This window comes from Hemicordylus capensis, chromosome 16 (assembly GCF_027244095.1).
Source record: "Hemicordylus capensis ecotype Gifberg chromosome 16, rHemCap1.1.pri, whole genome shotgun sequence".
Lineage (NCBI taxonomy): Eukaryota > Metazoa > Chordata > Lepidosauria > Squamata > Cordylidae > Hemicordylus > Hemicordylus capensis.
In genome coordinates this window covers 17313216-17332999 of record NC_069672.1, presented here as the reverse complement: position 1 = coordinate 17332999, position 19784 = coordinate 17313216, and the positions used below count along the sequence as shown (strand labels likewise).

The following is a 19784-nucleotide window of genomic DNA, read 5'->3' as shown; positions in this document are numbered from 1 at the left end:
GACCCCAGATCAGCTCCCTCGGTCTCAGCGGAGAGCCCTGGTCCCTACCCAGCCGAGCAAAAGGGCACCCGCCCAGGAGAGGAGCCTGCTTCCCTCCAAGCCACCACCGCTGGGCAGCTGGGGAGCGCAGGCCTGGCCGCCGGCCCTTGGATCTTCCCAGCAGGCCCCTCGGCGCTCCTCTCCTGGAGGGATCTCAAGGCAGCCTTCTCAAAGAACAGGAGGCCTCCTGTTGGATGCGGAGCCCCTTGAGACTCTCCCAACAGAAAGGGAGGAGAGCCGCCTTACTCTGAGCAGCCACGGGAGGTGCCGCCACCCACTTCCTTCCTCTTGGCAGCCTTATCAAACGACTCCCCGGGGTGGGGTGGGGATGCCAGCATGCCATGAACAGCCCCGCTCCCAGCTCAGTGCAAACACATTCCGGGGCCAGGCAAGGGTGTCGCACCCACGGTGGGAGTCTCTCGCCCTTCCGGACGGAGCGGTGCCCCCTGAACTCTAGTGCGGCCTCCTTCCTCCCTTTGACACTGTGCCAGTGCTTGGTCTCTGGCTGCAGTCAATGACGTGGCTTGCTTGTGGCCCCTTCCTGCCCTGTTCTGCTAGGCTGGCAGATTCTCCCGAGGCTCTTCCTTGGGAGTGAGATGACCCAGGCAGGCTCAGCAGGGATGCTGCTTCCTTGCCCTATCCCAAGGGCTCAGGGCAGCTGGCGGAGAGAGAGGCTGGTTTCCCAAGAGCCCTGCGGGGGCGGCGAGAAGCACCCAGCTTCAGTTCATAGACACAGAGAAACTGCCTCCTGCCTTGATCCAGCTAGCTCAGTATCGTCTACCCAGCCTGGCAGCGGCTTCTCCAAGGCTGCAGGCAGGACTCTCTCCCAGCCCTCTCTTGGAGAGGCTGCTGCCAGGGAGGGGACTTGGATGCAGGTGCTCTTCCCAGGGTGGCCCCATTACCCCCTCAGTGGAAAAATCTCTTGCCGTGCTCACACATGTCGTCTCCCATTCAAATGCAAGCCAGGACAGACCCTGCTTAGGAAAGGGGACATTTCTTGCTAGCAACCCCCAGATCAGCTCTCCTCCTCCTCCTCCTCCCCAGCAGCAGCAGCAGCAGCCTTGCGAGGGGCTTGCAGGGCCTGGTTCAGACCCCACCCCGAATACTCTGCTCCCTCCCAGGTTCCACCACAGCCATTCCCCACCGTTGGGCGGCGGCAGCAGCAGCACCGAGGAGCAGAGCCCGTGCCAGGAGGCCCAGGGCTGCCTCCAGCCCGGCGGCCCTGGCAGCATCTCCATGTGGGGCCGGGAGGGCAGCACACCCACCCGCATCAGCGCTGGGAGAGTGGGGCCGAGGGCTCCTTCCCCTCGCAGGCCCTTCGGCTCCCTGGCACAAAAGCTGCTCCAGTCCAAGGCCTCGTCAGGCCTTGTTTTCAGGGTGATTTCCCAGCAGGCAAACAGGAGCTGCCTAGATGGGCATTTTAGCCACCGGGTGGAATCCATGAATGCCTATCCAGGCTCCTGGCCACACTGGGAGCCTGGCAACAGGGAGCAGCCGCCGAAAGCAGGGACGGGAAACCGGCACATCATCCTCTCGTGTTTAATTGCCCTGCGGGCAAAGGCGAGGGGTGGCGTTTAATCTCCTTATAAACCTTTCCAGGAGTTGGCAGACACTCAGAGGTGCAACGGAGCAGCCACCACCCAGGAGCAACCCCCCCCTCCACACACACACACACACACACACAGAGCGCGCCCCATTTACAGGGCAACTAGCGTTCCCTAGCCCCCTCCGAGGGCATGCACGGGGCTCTCTGTTGGAAACACTGGGCCGGGGAGAGGACGACCACCCCCCGATGGGAAGAGAAGCCCGTGTCTGGCCAGGGAAACCGACTCCTGCCCATCGCCAGTTTAGAAGGCCAGGCAAGTGGGGGCCCGGAGGATGCTGGGCAAGGAAGTGCACCATTGCGGGGGAACAGGGGAGCCTGGCAAGCCCAGGAGCCTGCAGGCTGTGCAGGGAGCAGGCCAGGAGTGGGGCTTCCCGTGGCAGGGCAGGGCCAGGGCCCTCCGTGGAGCAAGGCGGCCCCTTGGCCTGTGCCTCTGCTCGCCCCTCAAGGCTGCTGCGTCCCTCTGTGAATCCTCGGCAGGAAGAGGCCCCCCTCGTAAATACCTCTCTGGGAAAGGGGACTTTGGCCGGCACATTCCTGAGGGCCCGGCAGCTGCCAGCGCCATCAGCCCTGCGGCCAGTGAGGCAGGACTGAGTCAGGCAACGGTCAAGGGGAGGAGGAGGAGGAGGAGGAGGAAGCCACACCACCACCACCACCACCACCACCGCCGCAGCACTCGGTCTGTCTCTGGGGCAGCAGAGGAGGCAAGGCAGGGCCCTCTCCCTCCTCCAGGCCCCCCTTCCCTGGGCCCTTTGGGAGACCCTGTGTGAAGCCTTTGTGCACGTGGGGGGTGCACGTCTGCCCCCACCCCACCCCCAGGAAAGCAACACAGACTCACTCAAGGGTAGCACAAGCCGTCCTGCTGCCATCCCAAAGATATCCTTGCACACAGAGGAGCAGCAAGTCAGGGAGAGGCGTCGTTCAGCCCCGTATCCTTCCTGACACACTACATTTCCAAGTGCAGGGCGTGTGTGATGCTGCTCTTGTTTGTGTACTGGGGTGGAGGAGGAGAAGGGATGTCCAGACCCCAGCCTGGAACTGGGGAATCCCAGAAAAGCTTTGCTGGCCTCAACATGGCTGCTAACCTGGCTGGACTTCTAAAACTCCTGTTGTTATTGCCAGCAGGTTCAAGTTGCCAATGCCCAGAATCTTGGAGTTTGTTTGTTACAGTTAAAAAGCACAGACATTTAGTTTTCTTTCACACACACACACACACACACACAGTGTCCCAGGTTCAATCCCTGGCAGTATCTCCAGATAGGGCAGGGAAAGAAACCCTGGAGAGCTGCTGCCAGTCAGTGCAAACAATGCTGAGCTGAACAGACTAAGGGTCTGACTCAGTAGAAGGCAGCTACCTACGTTCCATACCTTCCAACATTTCAATGCTAAAATGCCTTCCTCAAACCAGAGCTCTCTTGCTGACAGCTCATCCAAAATACATACGCAGGCACACAGAAACATCCGTTTATATGGCTTTAAAAGAGGATCAGGCAAATTCACAGCAGAAGAGAAACCTTTCACTAGCCCTCAGTCATGACAGCTACTATGTGGCTCCTCCATATAGTATAACTAGGTGGTATAACTCTGAATATCAGTTGTAGTCTCACGTTGTTCAAATTTCCTCACAGACAAGTGGACAAATACATGCTCCTTCTGAAGAATATACTCAGGAATACCCCGTCAAGAGGTGTATCCAATAAGTTAAAAGCCACCAAACCGCCAGCAGTCTAGATCAATAAGTATCTGCCAATCGGCTTTCAAACTCGCCATGATCCCCCCAGTTTGTTCCAGAACGTAACAATGAGCAAGCACTTGAAGGGCGAGAGAGAAAGGTAGTTTTCAAACACAATCCCCCTTTGTCTGTTTGCACACACTTATTCTTACGCATTTTTGGGTGGAGGAGGGAGACCGCTTAGTTTTCAGTGTTGCAGTTTGTAACCTTAAAATAAGGCGGGTCTGTTAAGGCAGATAAAATACACACAATCTATGCATGAGCTGCTCTTATAAGCAGAGAGCACATTTTGAAGCAGCCGCCATCTCTTCTGGAGGGAGAGTTTGTGGGCAGGGAACCCTTTTCTCGTTCCTTTGGCTCTGTACTGTCAGCTGCATTGAGGTTTGGGGTTAGGCTGGCAGGAAAGCAGCCTAGAAGTCTGTTAATACTGCCAGAAGCACAGCGGAGCCACAAGACAAAAATAAGGCACAGACCAGACTGAAAGCAGCACACGGGCTGGTTCAGCTCAATTCCCACAGAGAGACCCACATGCCTCCCCCTCCCCCCCGCCCTGTCCCCCCTCAGAGGGGGGCTCCTCCTCCCCGGGGTTGTTGACAGCCTTGCGAGGCAGGTCAGGCCCAGCGAGAACTGGCGGGCCCAGAGAGGAGGCGGCAGCAGGAGGCGGCGGCGGCGGCGGGAAAGGCCTCTTCCCAGCAGCCAGCCAGGCCTTGAGGCTTCGGGGCCTCCTCGCTGCCGCCGCTGCCGCCGCCGCCGCCGCCTCCGTCTCTGGGCCCGCCAGTTCTCGCTGGGCCTGACCTACCTCGCAAGGCTGTCAACAACCCCGGGGAGGAGGAGCCCCCCTCTGAGGGGGGACAGGGCGGGGGGGAGGGGGAGGCAGCCCCCCCCCCGCTCGGCCCGAAGGCGCCTCCTTGCCCACCCCACACGGCACCCAGGGCGGGGGCACGGGCCGCCCTCGGATGTGGCAGGACTACAACTCCCTCCGGCCCTGGACGATGGGAGTTGTAGTCAGAGCGCCTCCCCACCCCCACCCCCACCCCGTGAGGGGGAGGGGGGACCCTCCCGCTGGCCCCTCCCGCGCCGCTGGCCGGCTCACCTCCGCCTCCGCCTCCGCCTCCGCCCGGGGCCTGGTCTCCCCTCAGCCTGCGGCAGCCGCGTTCACTTCAAACGCGAGCGGGAGCCGCTCCGGACAGGAAGGAAGAAAGGAAGAGCCGGGAGGCCGACGCCGCTGCCAGGCCGCGGGCAGCCGGAAGCCGGAAGGATGCCCCTCTAGGCGCCTGCCTCTATGGCCCCCCCTCCTCGGGCGGGCCGCGGGGTGTGTGGCCTGCAGTGGCCGGTGCCTCCCCCCAAGCGCCGAGCCGTGTCCTCCTGCTCCTGTGCCACACAACTGAGACACACACAACACACGGCTCATCCTGCATGATTTGTGTGGATACAGATGTCGCGGCCTGCTGCTGCTGCTGCGTCCGACCCCTGGGCCTTCGAGCTCAGGATGCTGTGCACTGACTGGCAGCAGCCGCTCCCCAGAGGCCTACCTGGAGGTGCTGCTGCTGCTGCTGCCAGGGAGTGTGGGGCCATCGCTGCGCCAGGCAGAGGAGGCTTCACCGCTGGGCCGCCCTTCTGCGCTGCCTCCCCAGCCTGCCTCCGTGTCCTCCCTCCTGTTTGTCTCCTGCTCTCCCTCCACGGAGCCCAGAGTGCTGTACCTGATGCTGCTTCTCCTCACAACAACCCTGTGAGGTAGGTTAGGCCGAGAGAGGAGAAGTGCCTGGCCCAGAGGCCGGGGAAGAAAGGCTGCTGCCTCTGCTGGAGCATCCCTGCAAGGGAGCCGAGCCTCTCCTCTTGTCAGCCGGGCAGGCAGCCCCCATCCTGGCTGGACCAGGCTTTCCACTCGGGCTGCAGCGGATCCCCTGCTCTGGGTTGCTCGGAGTGCTGGCATTCCAGTGGTGGAGATGCCCTTTCCCATGCAATTAATTAGGGAATTAGGGACACGCACGCACACACCTGTCTGCAAAGTTCTTTTAATCCCCACGGTTGAAATTACGATGGGATGAGGCAATCTGGGTTGTGCATCCCACTCGCGAAAGGCCCCACAGCCACCCCGGAGGGCAATGGCCCCTTGAAGCCGCAAAACCAGGGCGGTGTCCCCCGCTCGAGCCGCTAAGTACAGCCTCCATGTTCAGGTGCAGGCGGCCACTGAGCACCGCCCTACCTGAATGCCCCTATCATGCCTTCGGCCCTGGAGGAGGAGGAGGAGGAGGAGAGGCGGCAGCAGCAGGGAGGCAGGCTGGCTGTGGAGCGGCTTAAGTGGTTGTTGCCTTTTAGTAGATCGGCACACAACACATAATTAGCTTGTGGGATTCATTGCCACATGATGCACAGCCGGCTGCTAGCTTAGAGGGCTTTCAAAAACTATCCCTGGCTAGACTCAGGCTTTGCTAGAAAGAGAGATAAGGAAGGCACGGCATTAAGAATCCGTTTCGTTCTCCCGCAAACATCCCAGGCTGGCTGCGTAGGGGAGGTGGCGGCCAGGGGGCTCCAACCAATGTGCGGCCTCATCCCTGGGGTTGGGCTGGATTACTATGTGGAAGAAGAAGAGCTCCTGGGCCAGTGGACAACAAGGGGGAGCAGAGACGGCGCCTCCACCTCCTCCCCCCTGCAGGGCGGCTGGGCTAGGAGCTCCCACAGCAGCCGATTCCCTGGGAGGCTGGCACAGGGCAGAAAGCGGGGCTTACGGAGGGAGGCCAGAGGTCTCTTATCCAGCTTCCTGCGTCCCACAGTGGCTGGCCAGATGCCTGTTGCTTGCTGCCACCTCCCCCAGCAACAACAGCCTTTGGGGTAGACTGCCTCTGAAACTGGAGGGTCCACTTAGCAGTCATGGTTAATTTGCAACCACTAGGATGCTCCGCTTTCTCCATCAATTGCTGTAATCCCCTTTAAAGCTGTCTAAGATGTGGCTGTCACTACTTCTGGTGGTAGTGAGTCCCACATCTTCGTTCCTGTCGTGTGTAAAGAAAGGGCTTTTCTTTTGCTTTGCCCGGAAGGAGGAACCAGCACCGCCTAGTTTATTGGGGGGGGCATTTCTAATGGGGAAGGGGAACAAACGGCCCCTTAGCCGCTTCTCCACACCCTGCCGATTTCTGTCCTGCTCCGGCGCACTCCTGCTATAGAAGGGGGGCTTGAGGGCAGCAGGGCGGGGGGCGGGGGCTTATTTTTAGGACTGGCAAACCAGGTCAGCCCACAGTGCTGCTGACGCTGCAGGCCGTTTGAGGCCTTGCCCAGAAAGGAGGACTGGCCCACATCAGCAGATGCGCCTGGTGGCCGCTCAGGCTTGGCCTTCGTGGGGCCCGACTGCTGCTCCAGGCCCCCACCCGGAGCAGACTCCTGGCTCCTCATCCCGCCCCCCCCCCAGTGCCGGACTCTGCCGCTGGAGACCATTAGTTACTCTCTCTGCCCCCCCCCCTTCAGCAAGGGCCTCCCATGGATCTGTGGCCGCCCACAGCAGAGGGGCCAGGCACCCCCCCCCGGGGGCCCCCACTGCTGCTGCTGCTGCACCACATGCCCGGCGGGGGGGGGGGGGCTGGGGGGGCTGGTTGCGTTGGCCGCTTTTGCAGCCGAGCAGGACCCATCTCCGCCATGGCCGACTCCTTTTTCTCAAGCTCCCGTTTGGAAGGGTCACTGCTCTTCCAAGCCGTGCCCAGTGACCCGTGTGAGTCACGGAGTCTCTTCCCTTTCCCTTTTGGAGGGGGGGGGCGGCCTGCTCTGGCAGTTCAGCAGCCTGGAAACCAGCCGAGCCCACAGGACGGGGGCTGCTGAGAGAGCCGGGGGCATTTCTAAGGGAAGGATGCAGGAGAGCCAGGCGCTGCCTTCCGAGGGCGCTGCTGCGAGGGAGGCTGGAAGGGCCCCCCCATCCCCGTCAAAGAACTCCATGCGTCTGCCCAGCTGAAGACGGCTCTTTGTTCTGCTTACAAATGCATTCTGTTTCTTAGTGCAGTTTAAAAACATAAGCACGCTGCTTCTCTATCAAAAACCAAGAAAAAGGTAAAACCGCACCAGATGGCTAAAAAGCAGCAGACAGGGGGGAAGCCGGGGGGTGTTGCAAGAGCCCCCCCCCCCCCCGCCGCCGGCTCCCTGCTGGGAACGGGGGCTGGAGCAGAAAGGCCCTCGCAGAGGAGTTCTGGGACGGAGGGGTCCACGGCCGGCTTCCCTCTGCAGCAGCAGCAGCAGCAGCAGGAGGCGGCCATCGGCTCCAATCACCCCCCCGCCCCCCCACTGCTGCTGGCCCACGGCTGGGGTGCCACCAGGCCACAAATGCCCAAGAGCCTGGCCCTCCAGCCAGAGCCAGTGGGGGTCGACTGATGGGCCTCTCTTTGGGACCCTCCTGGGACGGGAGCCGGAGCAAGCTGGCCTTTCACCGTCTCCCCCAGGAAAAATGATTGCTGCTGCTGCCGCCGCCGCCTGGGGCGGATTGTGTCCCTCTGCCAACCCCGCCACGCTGAAGCCAAACCGACCCAGCAGGGAGGGGAGCGCCTTATTTTTAGCCTGGGTGCAAGGCCCCAGGGAGGGCAGGTCTGCCTCCTCCTCCATTGCAGCCCAAATATTTGTCTTGGCTCGGCCCCTCCTGACAGCCCTGATGTGGGAATGGGAACCGACTCCCGAGGGCCACGGCCCGCTGGCGTTCCTGGCTGCTTTGCGGGGCATCATGGGCCTCGCTCCCCCCTCACTCCCCCCCCCAGAGAGGGGCCGCGTTGTGGGCGGCGGCTGCTGCTGCAGTGCTGCTGGCCCCACTGGCAGGCCAGCTTTGGGGCTCCCTTCCTGCTCTTCAGCTACACCCGCCTGGAAGCTGCCCGCCCAGGGTGGGGCCGCCCGCCTGGCAGCCTTCCTGCTCTTTGCTGTCACACCAGCAGAAAACTGGCCCCTGGCCTGGCAGCGCTGCCAGTATTTGGGGCTGTGCCCACAGTGGTGCCAAAGCCACTTGGAAGCCGCCATGGTGGGCGGGCCTTCCGAATGCTGAGAAGCAGCCGCCGCCGCCGTGGCAGGGAATGCCAGCTGGGGCAACCAGCCGGTTGACTGCAGGGAAGTCCTTCCCGGGGCGGGGGGGGGGGGCTGGGGAGCTTCTGACAGAATCCACACCTGGCTGCCCCCAAAGCAGCTGTGGGGAGTGGAGAGACAGGCGCGGCTTCTGCTCTGGGCCTTGCTGGCCCCGGGGCGGCAGCAGAGCCCAGGCTCCCCATGCCTTCCCCGCAGGAATGGCCTGATCCAGGATTTGTCACTCAGTCTGTTGCAAGAGGTGAGGAAAGAACCAGCCTGTGGCCAGGTCCCCAGGGAATCAGGCCCCAATCCCTACACCAAGGGGGCTTTTGCAGCCCAGAGTCTCTGAAGGGAGAAGCGGCCATAGGCTTAATCCATAATCCCACCCCCCACCCCACCCCCATTACAAGGAGGTCAGTTTGCAGCACCTCCCTCCTGCTCCTCTAGCGAGGGAGCTCTGACCTCCCCGCAGCAGACTTGCATTTAAAATAGCGGGCGGGGAGAGGGAGACCCGGCACCGAGACAAATTGACCTGACTGGGCTCCGTTTCCAGCAGCACAATGGCAGTGGTGGACATTGATGGGGGCCCCCGGCCAGCCACCACAGGAGGCCCCCCCCCCGCCCAAAGGCCTGGTTTGGGCTCTCAGATCTCTGCGGCAGGACCAGTAATTGCTCCTGGCACATGCTTCCTTGCAAGGGGGACATTAATAGGCAGGGAAGAGGGGCAGAGGAGACGGGGGAGGAAGCAAACTGGATGCTGGGATCACAGGACAGTTTAGGGAACAATGGGGAGGGGGCCGGAGGGGCCCCGGGCATTGTGCGGCTGAGTGAGAGAGGGGCTTTCCATTGAGACCCTTACCCCTTTACTAAGAGAGAGAGGGAGGGAGACCCACACAACTGTGAGCAGGGGTGGGGATGGACAGACAGACATTGAGTGAGCCCCATGGATTATGGGCATCCTAGGATCCCTCAACCCGGAGACCAGAGCGCAAAGGGTGGCTCTAGCCAGCCTGCCAAACCAGGGCCCCTGATCCTGACCCTCCTCCATTGCCATTTTGAGCCCCCCATCGCCTTTCCTTGGGGGGCTGGGCAAACGCCCTGCTGGCCTGGTTGGGACAAGGACAGCCCAAAGGCTCCGGGTGTTGCAAACAACCGTGAGGGAGGTTTCCAACCAAGCTGTGCATTTCCTCCAAACCCTAGGATTTTGCAATCCCCAAAAAGTGACACACCACCAGCTTGGCTGGAGAAACCGCCCCTCTCGGAAAATCCCAACCAGCAGGCCGCGAACCAGCTCGGCAGCATCGGCCCAGCCCACGAACGGGGCCAAGTAGAGGCTTGCTCCTGGCAGCCGGGATGGAGGGGCAGGGCAGGGCTTGGGCAGCCGCCAGGCCCCTCCGGAGCGAGACCGGCACCCCTCTGCAGCCAGGCCTCGGGGGCTGCATCGAGGCTGGCCACCTTCTCCCTCCCTCCCTCCCGGGGACAGCGGCCACCAAGGGAGTCAAGCATTAGCCACCCCCCAGCCCCCAAGTGTTGCAACTCCCGGCAGGCAGGGTTGGCCAGGATATGAAACGAATGGCACCAAGGAGGAGGTGACTAACCGGTACCAGGAAGTTTCTCACACCCGGCTTTTGGTTCGCATCTCCTCTGGCATGGAGGAGGTTGGATGTTCACATAGCGACCGAATTCACCCCGAAGTCCCTGCGGGCTCTCGGGGAGCACTTCACACACAATTCGGGTTGAGCATTGTGTGTTAGAGCCTGATCTGTATCAGGGTTGAAAAATCCACTTTTTGTGCCAGTTTTGGGGGACAACTTTGAAGTGGCCCAGAGGGAGAGGCCGGCAAAGAGCAGGGAAGGAAAGAGAGGCCGGGTCAGGGGTGGGGCTGCCTGCTCCAAGATCAGGCCACTGGCCCGGCTGGTTGGCACTCACCAGACCTCCGGCTCCTCCCGATATTCGCAACCGGCATGCCAAGCAATGAAGCCGAGACCTGCCGCAGACCTAGCAGGGGCTCTGCCACTGAGCCCAGGACAACCCCCCCCCAGCCCCGGCCCCCCCTAAGCAAGCACTGGGCCTTCCATCCCGTTGGGCCAGGAGGGTCTGCCAGTTCCGAGTCCCCAAGCAGAGAGGTTTGTCCTTGCCCTGCTGTGGGAGAAGAGCAGCTCCTGCCCTCGTTTCTCCACTCAGTCCTAGATGGTGGGAGGTGGAGAAGCCGAGGAGGATCCTGAAGGACCGACACAGGAGGACTGCAGAGCCGGGGGGGGGGGGGCCTCGTGGCAAATCTGGGCACCTCCTCCCACCAGTTCGACTTTACCTTCGGCCACGGACAACTGTGTTCTTCGATGGAGTGTGTGAGGTCCCCGTTTGCCTCCCGGGCGGGCGGAAGAAGTCCAAGGCCCAGCTGAGCCTTCTCCACGCAGGTTGGGGGTTCCCACCGTGGTCAGGCCTGGCCTCCTCCAAGGGGACGAAGCACTCTCAGCACGTCCCCACGTGTGTTTGCAGCGAGAGGAAACTAGCGGGTGGTGGGTTGGTTTGTTTTTTTAAAGAATAAACACTTTTATTAGAGCTAGAGGTCCATGCACACCCAAAAGTAAACTTTGTTTTGTTGCTTTTAAAAAACTGTGCATGGTTTCCTGCATAACAGTTCTTCAATAAATATAAAAAAATAAATTACAATTAAAAAAACAGAGAAGTTGATCAGTAACAATGGTGGGGCTGGCATTTGGACAGAGCGAATAAATAAGAGAGCAGTCAACAAGGAGAGGACTCTCCGGAGAGTAACTTGGGGTCATTCTCGACAAAACCACTTCAGAGCTGAAGCGTAAAAATGTCGGAGGCACTTCCCGTGAGGAAGGGCTCCCTCTTGATGCTGCTGGCTGGGCTCCTTCGGAAAAAGGAGACGCCCTTCAGCGCCCGAGAATGGCCCCCCGCCCCAAAGTGCCCGAGTTGGGGGTCACGCAGCCGCAAGCTTTGCAGTCGAACTGTGTCCAGGGCTCCGCACCTTCCTTCTTGTTGGAAAAGCAAACGCCACCGCCAGAAAGAGTCACTCTGGGGTTCGGTGCAGCTTCCAGACACAGGCAGGAGCAGACCGAGCAGGGTGGGGCAAGATCCGGCTGCAGAGCAGGGAGGCCGCCCCACGCTGCTTCCGTCCACCCTCCACAGGCAGCAAGTGGAGAAATGAGGCAGCCGAGGTGGGGGGTGCGAGAGGAGCCCCGGGGGGGGGGAGGAACGGAACGTGGCTGGTGGCCGCACCCCGCCAGGGCAGTGGCTCAGTCCCGCGCTGCCAACCCGGCCCGGAGCCCTCCAGCACCACCACGCGGAGGCAGCTGCGGCTTCCAGTCGAGGGCGAGCAATAAATAGGGAGCGAGGGAGAGGCGGGCAGGAGGCCGGCAGCGGAGACCCCGTCTGGTCCGAGGAGGGCAGCCTTGGTGGCGCCAGGCTGGCGGGGGGGGGGGGCTGCGTTTCAAGTATGGGCCAGGAAGGAGGTTTGCCAAGGTGCCCCCCAAGGACGGGGAGATCCAGCTCAGAGACGGTGGGGCGGGCCGGCCCAGCTCAGATGGGGATGCCGATGGTGCTGACCTGCTCCTTCAGCCCCAGGAGGCTGTAGCCGATGCGCTTCTGGTGGCCCGGGAGGTTCACCCCAATTCTCTTGATGTCCCTGGAAAACAAGGGGGGGAGAGATGTAGAGGAGTGGCAAGGGGGGATCCGCCCCATCTGCCCCCCAAGCACAACGCCCCAGTCTGCTGCAGGGAGAAGAGCGCCCCCAGGAGCCACCGCCGCCTGAGTGCCACGGAAAGGAGCCCAGCCAGCCCTGCGCGCAGAAGGCGTGGGCCCCCTTGCCCCGATCCCAGGAGGCCAGGCAGCCGCCTGCTGTTTATGAGCCGCTCCTGGTTTCCCTGGCCCCATAAACGTGGCTTAATTGGAGGGTGCGTGCTTGGATCGGCCCCTCCCAAGGGAGGAGCACAACCACCGGAGGGAGGCAGACGGCATCATCGCGTGGCTCAGGGCCGGGGGGGGGCCGGGACCCTTGCAAGAGGAGCCCCAGACGTGTCTCTGCCCCTTCACGGGAGGCCGAACTGGAGGCCGGCAGGTGAGGAGAGCGCTGGAGGGAGACGGCCACCTTTGTGAAGCGGTGGCGACTGGTGGCCTGACCCCGGTCCCGTTCACGCCTGCCTGCCTGGGATGGAGTCAGAGCCTGGCCCGTGGGGCTCCCTGTCGCCTGCTCCAAACAGCAGGCGCCCTCCCAAGGCCGCTCTCGGACTGGAGCCTCCAGGTCCTCGAGATGTGGGGCTGCTGCCAGGCGCTGAGCCGGGGGGCTTCTGCAGGCAAAGCAGGGTTGCCCCACGACAAGCCAGAGAGGTGAAAAAATAATCGGGAGTGAAATCGTGCAAAGACACCCCAGAATTCGGTTTTCTCTTTTTTTCTTCTCCCCACGGCACTCTAGAAAGGGGCTGAGCAGAACCTTACAGGCACTCACCCAAACCACCATATCCGGGAGCCGAGGCCCCATGGAAAGCAGGAGCCCCATCCCCAGCTGCCTCCTCTCTTGGCGGGGGTGGGGGGGGGGAGAGAGCTCCTGGACTTCCCTGGGAAAGAGGACGGGCCAGCAGCAGCAGCAGCAGCAGGGCCTGCCGGAGCAAGGCCCCAGGTGGTCCTTCCAGCCCCCCAGCAGCTGGGGAGAGCCCCATTCTGCGGGCTGGGAGAGTTGCTTCCAGCCGCTGCAGGCCAAGCGGAGCGACACGGACCAAGGGCTCTCGGGGTCGCAGGGGATGCCTGACGGGCACGTGTGCGGGGGGGTGGGGGGGGCCGGGAGCTCCACTCACTCGCTGCTCATCTGCACCACCTTCTCGATGACATTGTAGCCGGCGGCCAGGAAGTGCTCCGTGTACTGCTGCATTTTGATGGACTCCAGCCACTCAGCCACCGTCCGGAAGGGGGTCCCCTCTGAGCCGCTGGTGCTGGGCAGGCGGATGGAGACCCTTCAGAGACAAGGAGGCAGAGCGGCCCCAGCTCTTGAGAGGCCGGCCCTTTCCCGGCTGGGGTGCCGGGGGCGGGGGGGCAGCTGAAGCGGAGAGAGCAGCCCCCCCCCCAAGAGAGGCAGGAGCCGGCTCTGCTCCCAGACCAGACGTGGGGGAGCGGGAGGAGGGCAGGCAGCGGCACCTACCGAGGGTCGAAGTCGGCCAGAGCCTTGAGGGAGTCGGGGGCCCGAATCAGCTTGTCCAGGATGCTGACGATGTCGGTGAACTTGGGCCGGTGGCTCCGCTCCTGCTGCCAGCACCGCATCATCAGCTGGTAGACGGCCGAGGGGCAGTCCATGGGGGCGGGCAGCCGGAAGCCCTCGCTGATGGCCTTCATCACCTGCCCGGGGAAGAGGAGGGGCAGCGCTGAAGGCAGCCCTCCAAGCCGCGCCCCAGCAAGCCCCCCGGACACGCCGCAGCTCTGCCCCTTGGCCACTTGGGACCGGAGCCCTCTGTGAGCTGCGTCAAGGGCCCTCCTCTGTGGGCAGAGAGCGGGGGCCACATTCAGGAGACGGAACAGATGCTCCTCTTACTGGCCGCGAGGGTCTCACAGGCAGGAGGAGAGGACACAAAAAGCGCCTCCAAGGCAGAAAAAGAGCAATAAGAGGCAGCCAGCCCAGGACCCCAGTTTGGGGGGGGGCGTGTTTCCCAGCAGGCCCCAGAGCAGGACTGATGCCTGCATGCCAGGGGTCAGGGTTAGGCTTCAACGGGATCCCAGTTCCAGCCAGGACAGACAGACAGACAGACAGGGACTGTGCAGAAAGACCAGGGTGGAGGGACCCGGGCGAGGGGGGCGTGACGGGGGGCTGATGACGACATATGCTGCTCCCCCACCCCCAGGATGGCCTCTGGGCCTCACCTCATGGTTGGAGAGTTCCCAGTAGGGCCGCTCGCCGTAGGACATCACCTCCCACATGACGATCCCGTAGCTCCAGACGTCGCTGGCCGAGGTGAACTTGCGGTGCGAGATGGCCTCAGGCGCTGTCCAGCGGATCGGGATCTTCCCACCCTGCAGAGGGCAAACAAGGAAAACGGAAGTCGTCAGCGCCTCCCGATCCGGAGAGGTGCCCTCCGGGGTGTGTGGGGCGGCGGAGAGACACGGCCCTCCTCGGGGATTCTCACACCCTCAATGGCTGGAGTGCCCGGCCCACAAGCAGGGTCGAGTCGGCTGGCAGGTGCAGAGGACTGGAAGGCAAATCCTCCGGCCGCAGCGACAGGCCCATCCACCCGCCGCCTTCCCTCAGATGGTTTCTCCAGCCTGGCTTGGCTCCCAGCCCGACTTCCTTCCCGCAGAGGAGGCACAATCTGTCACCAGTCCAGCCCTGATTATCTGCTCCCCACGAGTCACGGGTTGGTTTCCTCCCACCCCCGTCTCCATCTTCCTCTGGCCGGACTTTTGCTCTGAAGCTCCAGGCAGCGGTTCCAGAGACCGGCTCCAGATCTGCCCTCCTCAGGAGCAATAACCGCCCCTTCCCGAAGAACTGGACCGATCCTGGATTGATTCGGGCCAAACCAAAGGCCCGTCCCACTCCTGGCACGGCTGGGATGTGAGCTGCGGAGAAGCCGGGCCTCACTTACGCTGGTGGTGTAGGTGGCGTCGGGGTCGTCCTCCAGGACACGGGAGAGACCAAAGTCCGAGACTTTGCAGACCAGCTGGCTGTTGACCAGGATGTTGCGGGCCGCCAAGTCCCGGTGGACGTAGTTCATGCTGGCCAGGTACTTCATGCCCGAGGCGATGCCCCTCAACATGCCCACGAGCTGGATCACACAGAACTCCCCATCTTTCTCCTGTCGAGGCAAGAATGCCAGAAGATGGAGGGAGGCCCAAAGCAGGGCCTGAAGGCAACTGCCCTGCCCTACCTGGCCCAAGCACCTGGTACTCTGGATACTGTCCCTGAATCTGGATGTTCCCCATGGATTTGTCTAATCCTCTTTTAAAGCCACCTAAACATCTTGTGGCAGGGAATCCCATGGGACTGGACTTCCTTTAGCCTGCCTTGGATATCCCACTCGTCCACTTTGCTGAGTTCTAGCACTTTCCCCCAGCCACTTGCATTACACCTCGCCTCATTTCAAAAACCGGGCATGATGCGCGTCTCACTCCAGTGAAGAACGGCTTTCCCAGGCCTCATGTCTCCCCAAGGCATTTGGGACAAAGCCCCCAGACACAGGCCCAGGAAGAGCTTCTGAAGCAGAAGATTGGTCCCGGCCAAGAACAAGCGCATGGGCGGGCGCACGCAGGCACACACACCCCGCCACCGCTCCCCCCCCACCCGTGGGTCTCACATTCTAGCCCGTCAGAGCCCTGTGGGCTGAGTCTGAAGGACGGAGCTTCTTCCCGCTCCCTAACTCTGTCCACGAGGAAGGAGGGGGCCACGCAAGAGAGGAACCCCACCTACCCGCAGGAATTTATCCAGGGCCCCGTTCTCCATGTACTCCGTGATGATCATGAAAGGCTTATCTGCAAAGAGAGGAGGCGGCCAAGTCCCTCAGTGAGCGCCAGCCCCCCAGCCCCCTCTGCCCCACGTTCCCCTGGAGCACACGAAGCCCCACGGAAGGGAGAGCTGGCCGGGAACCCCCAGGACCCTCACACTGGGAGACGACGCCTTCCAGGCGGATGATGTTGTGGTGGCCGAACTGGCCCATGATGCTGGCCTCGCTCAGGAAGTCAATGCGCTGCTTCTCCGTGTAGCCGGACTTCAGCGTCTTGATGGCCACCGGGATCTCCTTCTTGCTGCTCTTCAGGGTGCCCTTGTAGACCTCCCCAAATTCACCTGGGAGGAGAAAAGCAGAGGAGACCCCCCTCCTTCAGACGCCTCTGCTCTCTGAGCTCCCGGAGCCAGCGGTGGAGGGAGAGTCCCAGCCCCGGCGGCCCCTCCCCAGAGGTGCTCTGACCACCCCTGGCCTTTGGGGCTGAAGTCCGGGCCCCCAAGCCCTCTTTGGTCTGTCCCGGGTGGTGTGGTTGCCCGGCGGAGCAGAAGGATGCTCCATTTGTGGGGGGCGTGGGGGGGCTCCAAAACGACCCAGGTGCTCCTCTGCCCTTACCTGCCCCAATGACTTTCTGCCGGGAGACGCAGGATGGGTGGATCTCGGTGGTGAACTTCAGCACAGCCTGGTTGGGGTCTTCGTAAGTGTGGGGGTCCACGTACGTCTTCAGGGGCTTCAGCTGGTCTGCGGGGTGGAAGGAAGAGGTCTGTTTCCAAAGCCTGGCAGCACACACCGAGAGGCAGGGCTCCCGCAAAACCAGACGGACTCCTGCCAAAGGCTTCGCTTTCACACACACACACACACACCCGAAGCATCAGGCAGAAACTCAGAAGTAGTGTTCCCAGTAACTCCCGGCATCCCCAGCTGCAACGGCCTTTAGCGGGGGATTATGGGAGTTGTAGTCAGCAACATCTGGGAAGCACACTGCCTCACGACAGAGGCATACCCCAACCTCCCAACGTCTTTGGAGTGTCCCGGATTTGGCAAACTCCATCTGCACAAAGATCACTACTCACCAGACTTGGAGAAGTAGACGTCTTCCGAAGTCTGGCGGGCCCGCAAGTTCTTTTTCCTAGAAAGAGAAGGATGGGGGTGAATTTGGAGGACCCCCTAAGAGGCAGGGTAAGCCAGGGTCGCCCCCACAGGAAGCCAGAGAGGGGGAGGGACTTTTGCCTGCCACGGGCTGGGAAGAAAAGCCTAAGCGCGGCTTCTGTCCTCTCCCTCTTCTGCTGTGAGACTTTTTCGTGCAAGGACCCCAAGTTACTGGCCCATTTCTGCTGCTGTGTGCGTGCAGGCACGTCCCAGGAAATGGCACGGACTCCATGCTTTGTAACAGACCGGTTTTTAAAGACAGGAGTCCACAATCCCAAGAGGGAGGAGAGTGCAAAGGCACTGAGTCAGGAATGCATATTTCTTCCCACCCTTCACTTGTGGTGGACTAAAACAGAATTAAAGCAGTTTCAAAGCTGAAGAGGTCAAGTCGAGTCTGACAGGGATCTCCACATTAGCAGCAGCTGCTGGGCATGATCTATTATTCATTCATTCATTCATTCAATTTCTGTGCCGCCCTTCCAAAAATGGCTCAGGGTGGCTTACACAGAGAAATACATAAATAAGATGGATGGCTATTCGCTTGTGATGGCTTAAGAACATACGGAGGGGCCTGCTGGATCGGGCCAAGGGCTCATCCAGCCCAGTATTGGGGCGATTTAGTTTAGGAAAAAGACGACTGTGGGGAGACATGAGAGAGGTCTATAAAATCATTCATGGTGGGAAATTCTTCTCCCTCTCGCATCACACGAGAGCCAGGGGTCATCCCATGAAATTTAGGACCAGCAGACAGAAGCGCCCCCTCACCCCACTCCTGTCTCTGCCAAACGAGGCTCCACATTTTGTTCCCAAGACCGGCCAAGTCTGTTGGGCGTCTGCCTCCGCCCCGGGGACTATGGCCTCTTTTGCCTCTCTGCTCTCTCCCAGAGCCCAGAAGGCACACCCACCTCCGATGAAGCAGGAAGATGATCGCCCCCACCAGGAAAGCCATGAAGATGGCGCCCGCAATGGAGCCCCCCAGGACCGCCGTGCTTGTGCCGTCCGAGCCTGCAGGAGGAAGGGGGTCTGGTGGTGAGGGGCGGCCGCCAGCACAGCTGGAGCCTCTTCCAGGGCCCTCCCCCCGCCCCCCTCTCCCCGGGACTCACGCTCCGCAAGTGTCTCGAACTCGTACTCCATGCTGGAGGCCCCTTGGTCCTCCTGAGTCAGCGCCTGGACGTGCACCAGGTACTGGGTGCTGGGGGCCAGCTTGGAGAGGGTCACCGAGGTCCCCTCGCAGTGCACCACCGAGTAGCTGTTCTTCTCCTTCTGCCAAAGAAAGAGCGCCAAGATGCCAGGGTTGGAGACGCCAAGCGGGATGTGCCACCGTCCCCAGCCTGGCAGAGGGGCGGAAGCCGGACCCCCGCTTGGCAGGGAGAGATACGCCCCCCCCGCCGCCCCTCAGGAGCCCCACCGTTTTGCTGTACGTGACTTTGTACTTCCAGACGTGGCTCTGTTGCCGTGGCGGGACCGTCCAGGAAAGAGTCAGGCTGGTGGCCGTGCGGCCCTCCAGGGCCACCGAAGTCACCCGGGGAGGCTCTGCACAAGGGAGGAAGGGAAGGCGAGGAGCTGAGTGCGGGCTGCCCCTCGTGCCTTTCCCACAAGCAGGACGCCGACCCGGACTCAGGGCGTCCCCACGGCCAGCGTGCGGAAGAACAGAGGCCTGTGCAGGACCCTGCGCCTGGGAAGGGCCGGCTGCTCGAGCGGACCCCCCGCCCCGGCCCCGGCCCCTCTCAGCCAGCCTGCCCAGTCCCGCAGGGCCCCCCGGGGCTTCCTGCAAGCAGGGCCGGGAGGCAAGCGCCAGGCTCTCACCCGTCTGGTTGACACTGATGCTGGCGGCACCAAAGCTGCGGCGGCTGCTGAAGGAGGAGACGCCGTTCTGGGCCTCCACCGTGAAGGTGTAGTTGACGTGTGGCTCCAGGTTGCTGATGGTCAGGGAGGTGCCGGTCAAGGCGTGGGGCGGCTCCGAATACCGGAGGGCCGCATCGCAGGGACAGCACTCGCCCGACTCTGGCAGGCACTGCTCACACGTCACGCTGTAGGTGACATCCTGCCGGCCTCCGGAGCTGCGGGGTGGGGCCCACCGGAGCTGCACCTTGGCGCCCAGGCCGATGGCTGTCACCCCGTGGGGGGCCGAAGGGGGGCCTGGAGGACAGAACCAAGAGCCCTGAAGGCAGGCAGGCAGGCAGGCAGGCAGGCGCCTCCCCAAAGCCCCTCCCTGCTCAGAGGCTCTGGCTGGGGCAGCAGCTGCTTCCCTCTGGGCTCCTCCGGCCCCGGCAGCCAAGGGGGCCTGCCCACAAGCAGCCCCTGTCCGCTGCCAGCCTGGGCTCCAGGCAGCCCAGCAAGCCGCCTCTGGCCACGGAGGCCCAGCCCTCGGCCACTGCAGTGGGCAGCCCCCGCCAGACTGGCCCTCCGCGAATCCCGGCCGCCCCCTTTGTCTTCCGAGCCGTGAAATGGGGCCACCCCCCGCCTTTGGCCTCCATGGAGAACCGCCCCGCGGGCAGAACGTCCTCACAGAGGTGGGCGTGGGGGCCCCAAGGAGAGGGCTCTGGGCCCTGCTGGGCAACCTGCCACTTACGCGTGCAGGCCATCGAGAGCGGGTCGCTGGCGGCTCGGAAATAGCCTTCTGCGCAGGGGCACGAGGCGGAGCCTCCGGAAGAGGGCAGAGTATGCCGGGGACACTCTGCGCAGGCGCCGTTGGAGACCTCCTGCTTGAAGAAGCCGGCCGGGCAAGCTGCAGGGGAGAGAGGGCAAGGAAGCGGGGAGGGGTGAGCCTGGGGCTGAGCCTGCCACACGG

The 19784-nt window shown here is 62.4% G+C and overlaps 1 protein-coding gene across 1 annotated transcript in view; it reads right to left on the bottom strand.

Moving 5' to 3' along the window:
• Nucleotides 1-10927: 10927 nt before the first annotated feature.
• Nucleotides 10928-19784, bottom strand: part of EPHA2 (EPH receptor A2) — a 29731-nt gene continuing 20874 nt past the window's right edge. Inside the window, exons 6-19 of the mRNA XM_053281431.1 lie at nt 19566-19721; nt 18800-19132; nt 18402-18526; nt 18097-18256; nt 17899-17998; nt 16918-16973; nt 16460-16585; nt 16006-16188; nt 15814-15875; nt 14993-15202; nt 14274-14423; nt 13561-13754; nt 13220-13375; nt 10928-12054 (exon numbers count right to left, since the gene is read on the bottom strand). Of these exons, the coding sequence (XP_053137406.1) occupies nt 11949-12054; nt 13220-13375; nt 13561-13754; nt 14274-14423; nt 14993-15202; nt 15814-15875; nt 16006-16188; nt 16460-16585; nt 16918-16973; nt 17899-17998; nt 18097-18256; nt 18402-18526; nt 18800-19132; nt 19566-19721 (2117 nt within the window). The 3' untranslated portion in view covers nt 10928-11948. The remainder of the gene's footprint in view (nt 12055-13219; nt 13376-13560; nt 13755-14273; nt 14424-14992; nt 15203-15813; nt 15876-16005; nt 16189-16459; nt 16586-16917; nt 16974-17898; nt 17999-18096; nt 18257-18401; nt 18527-18799; nt 19133-19565; nt 19722-19784) is intronic.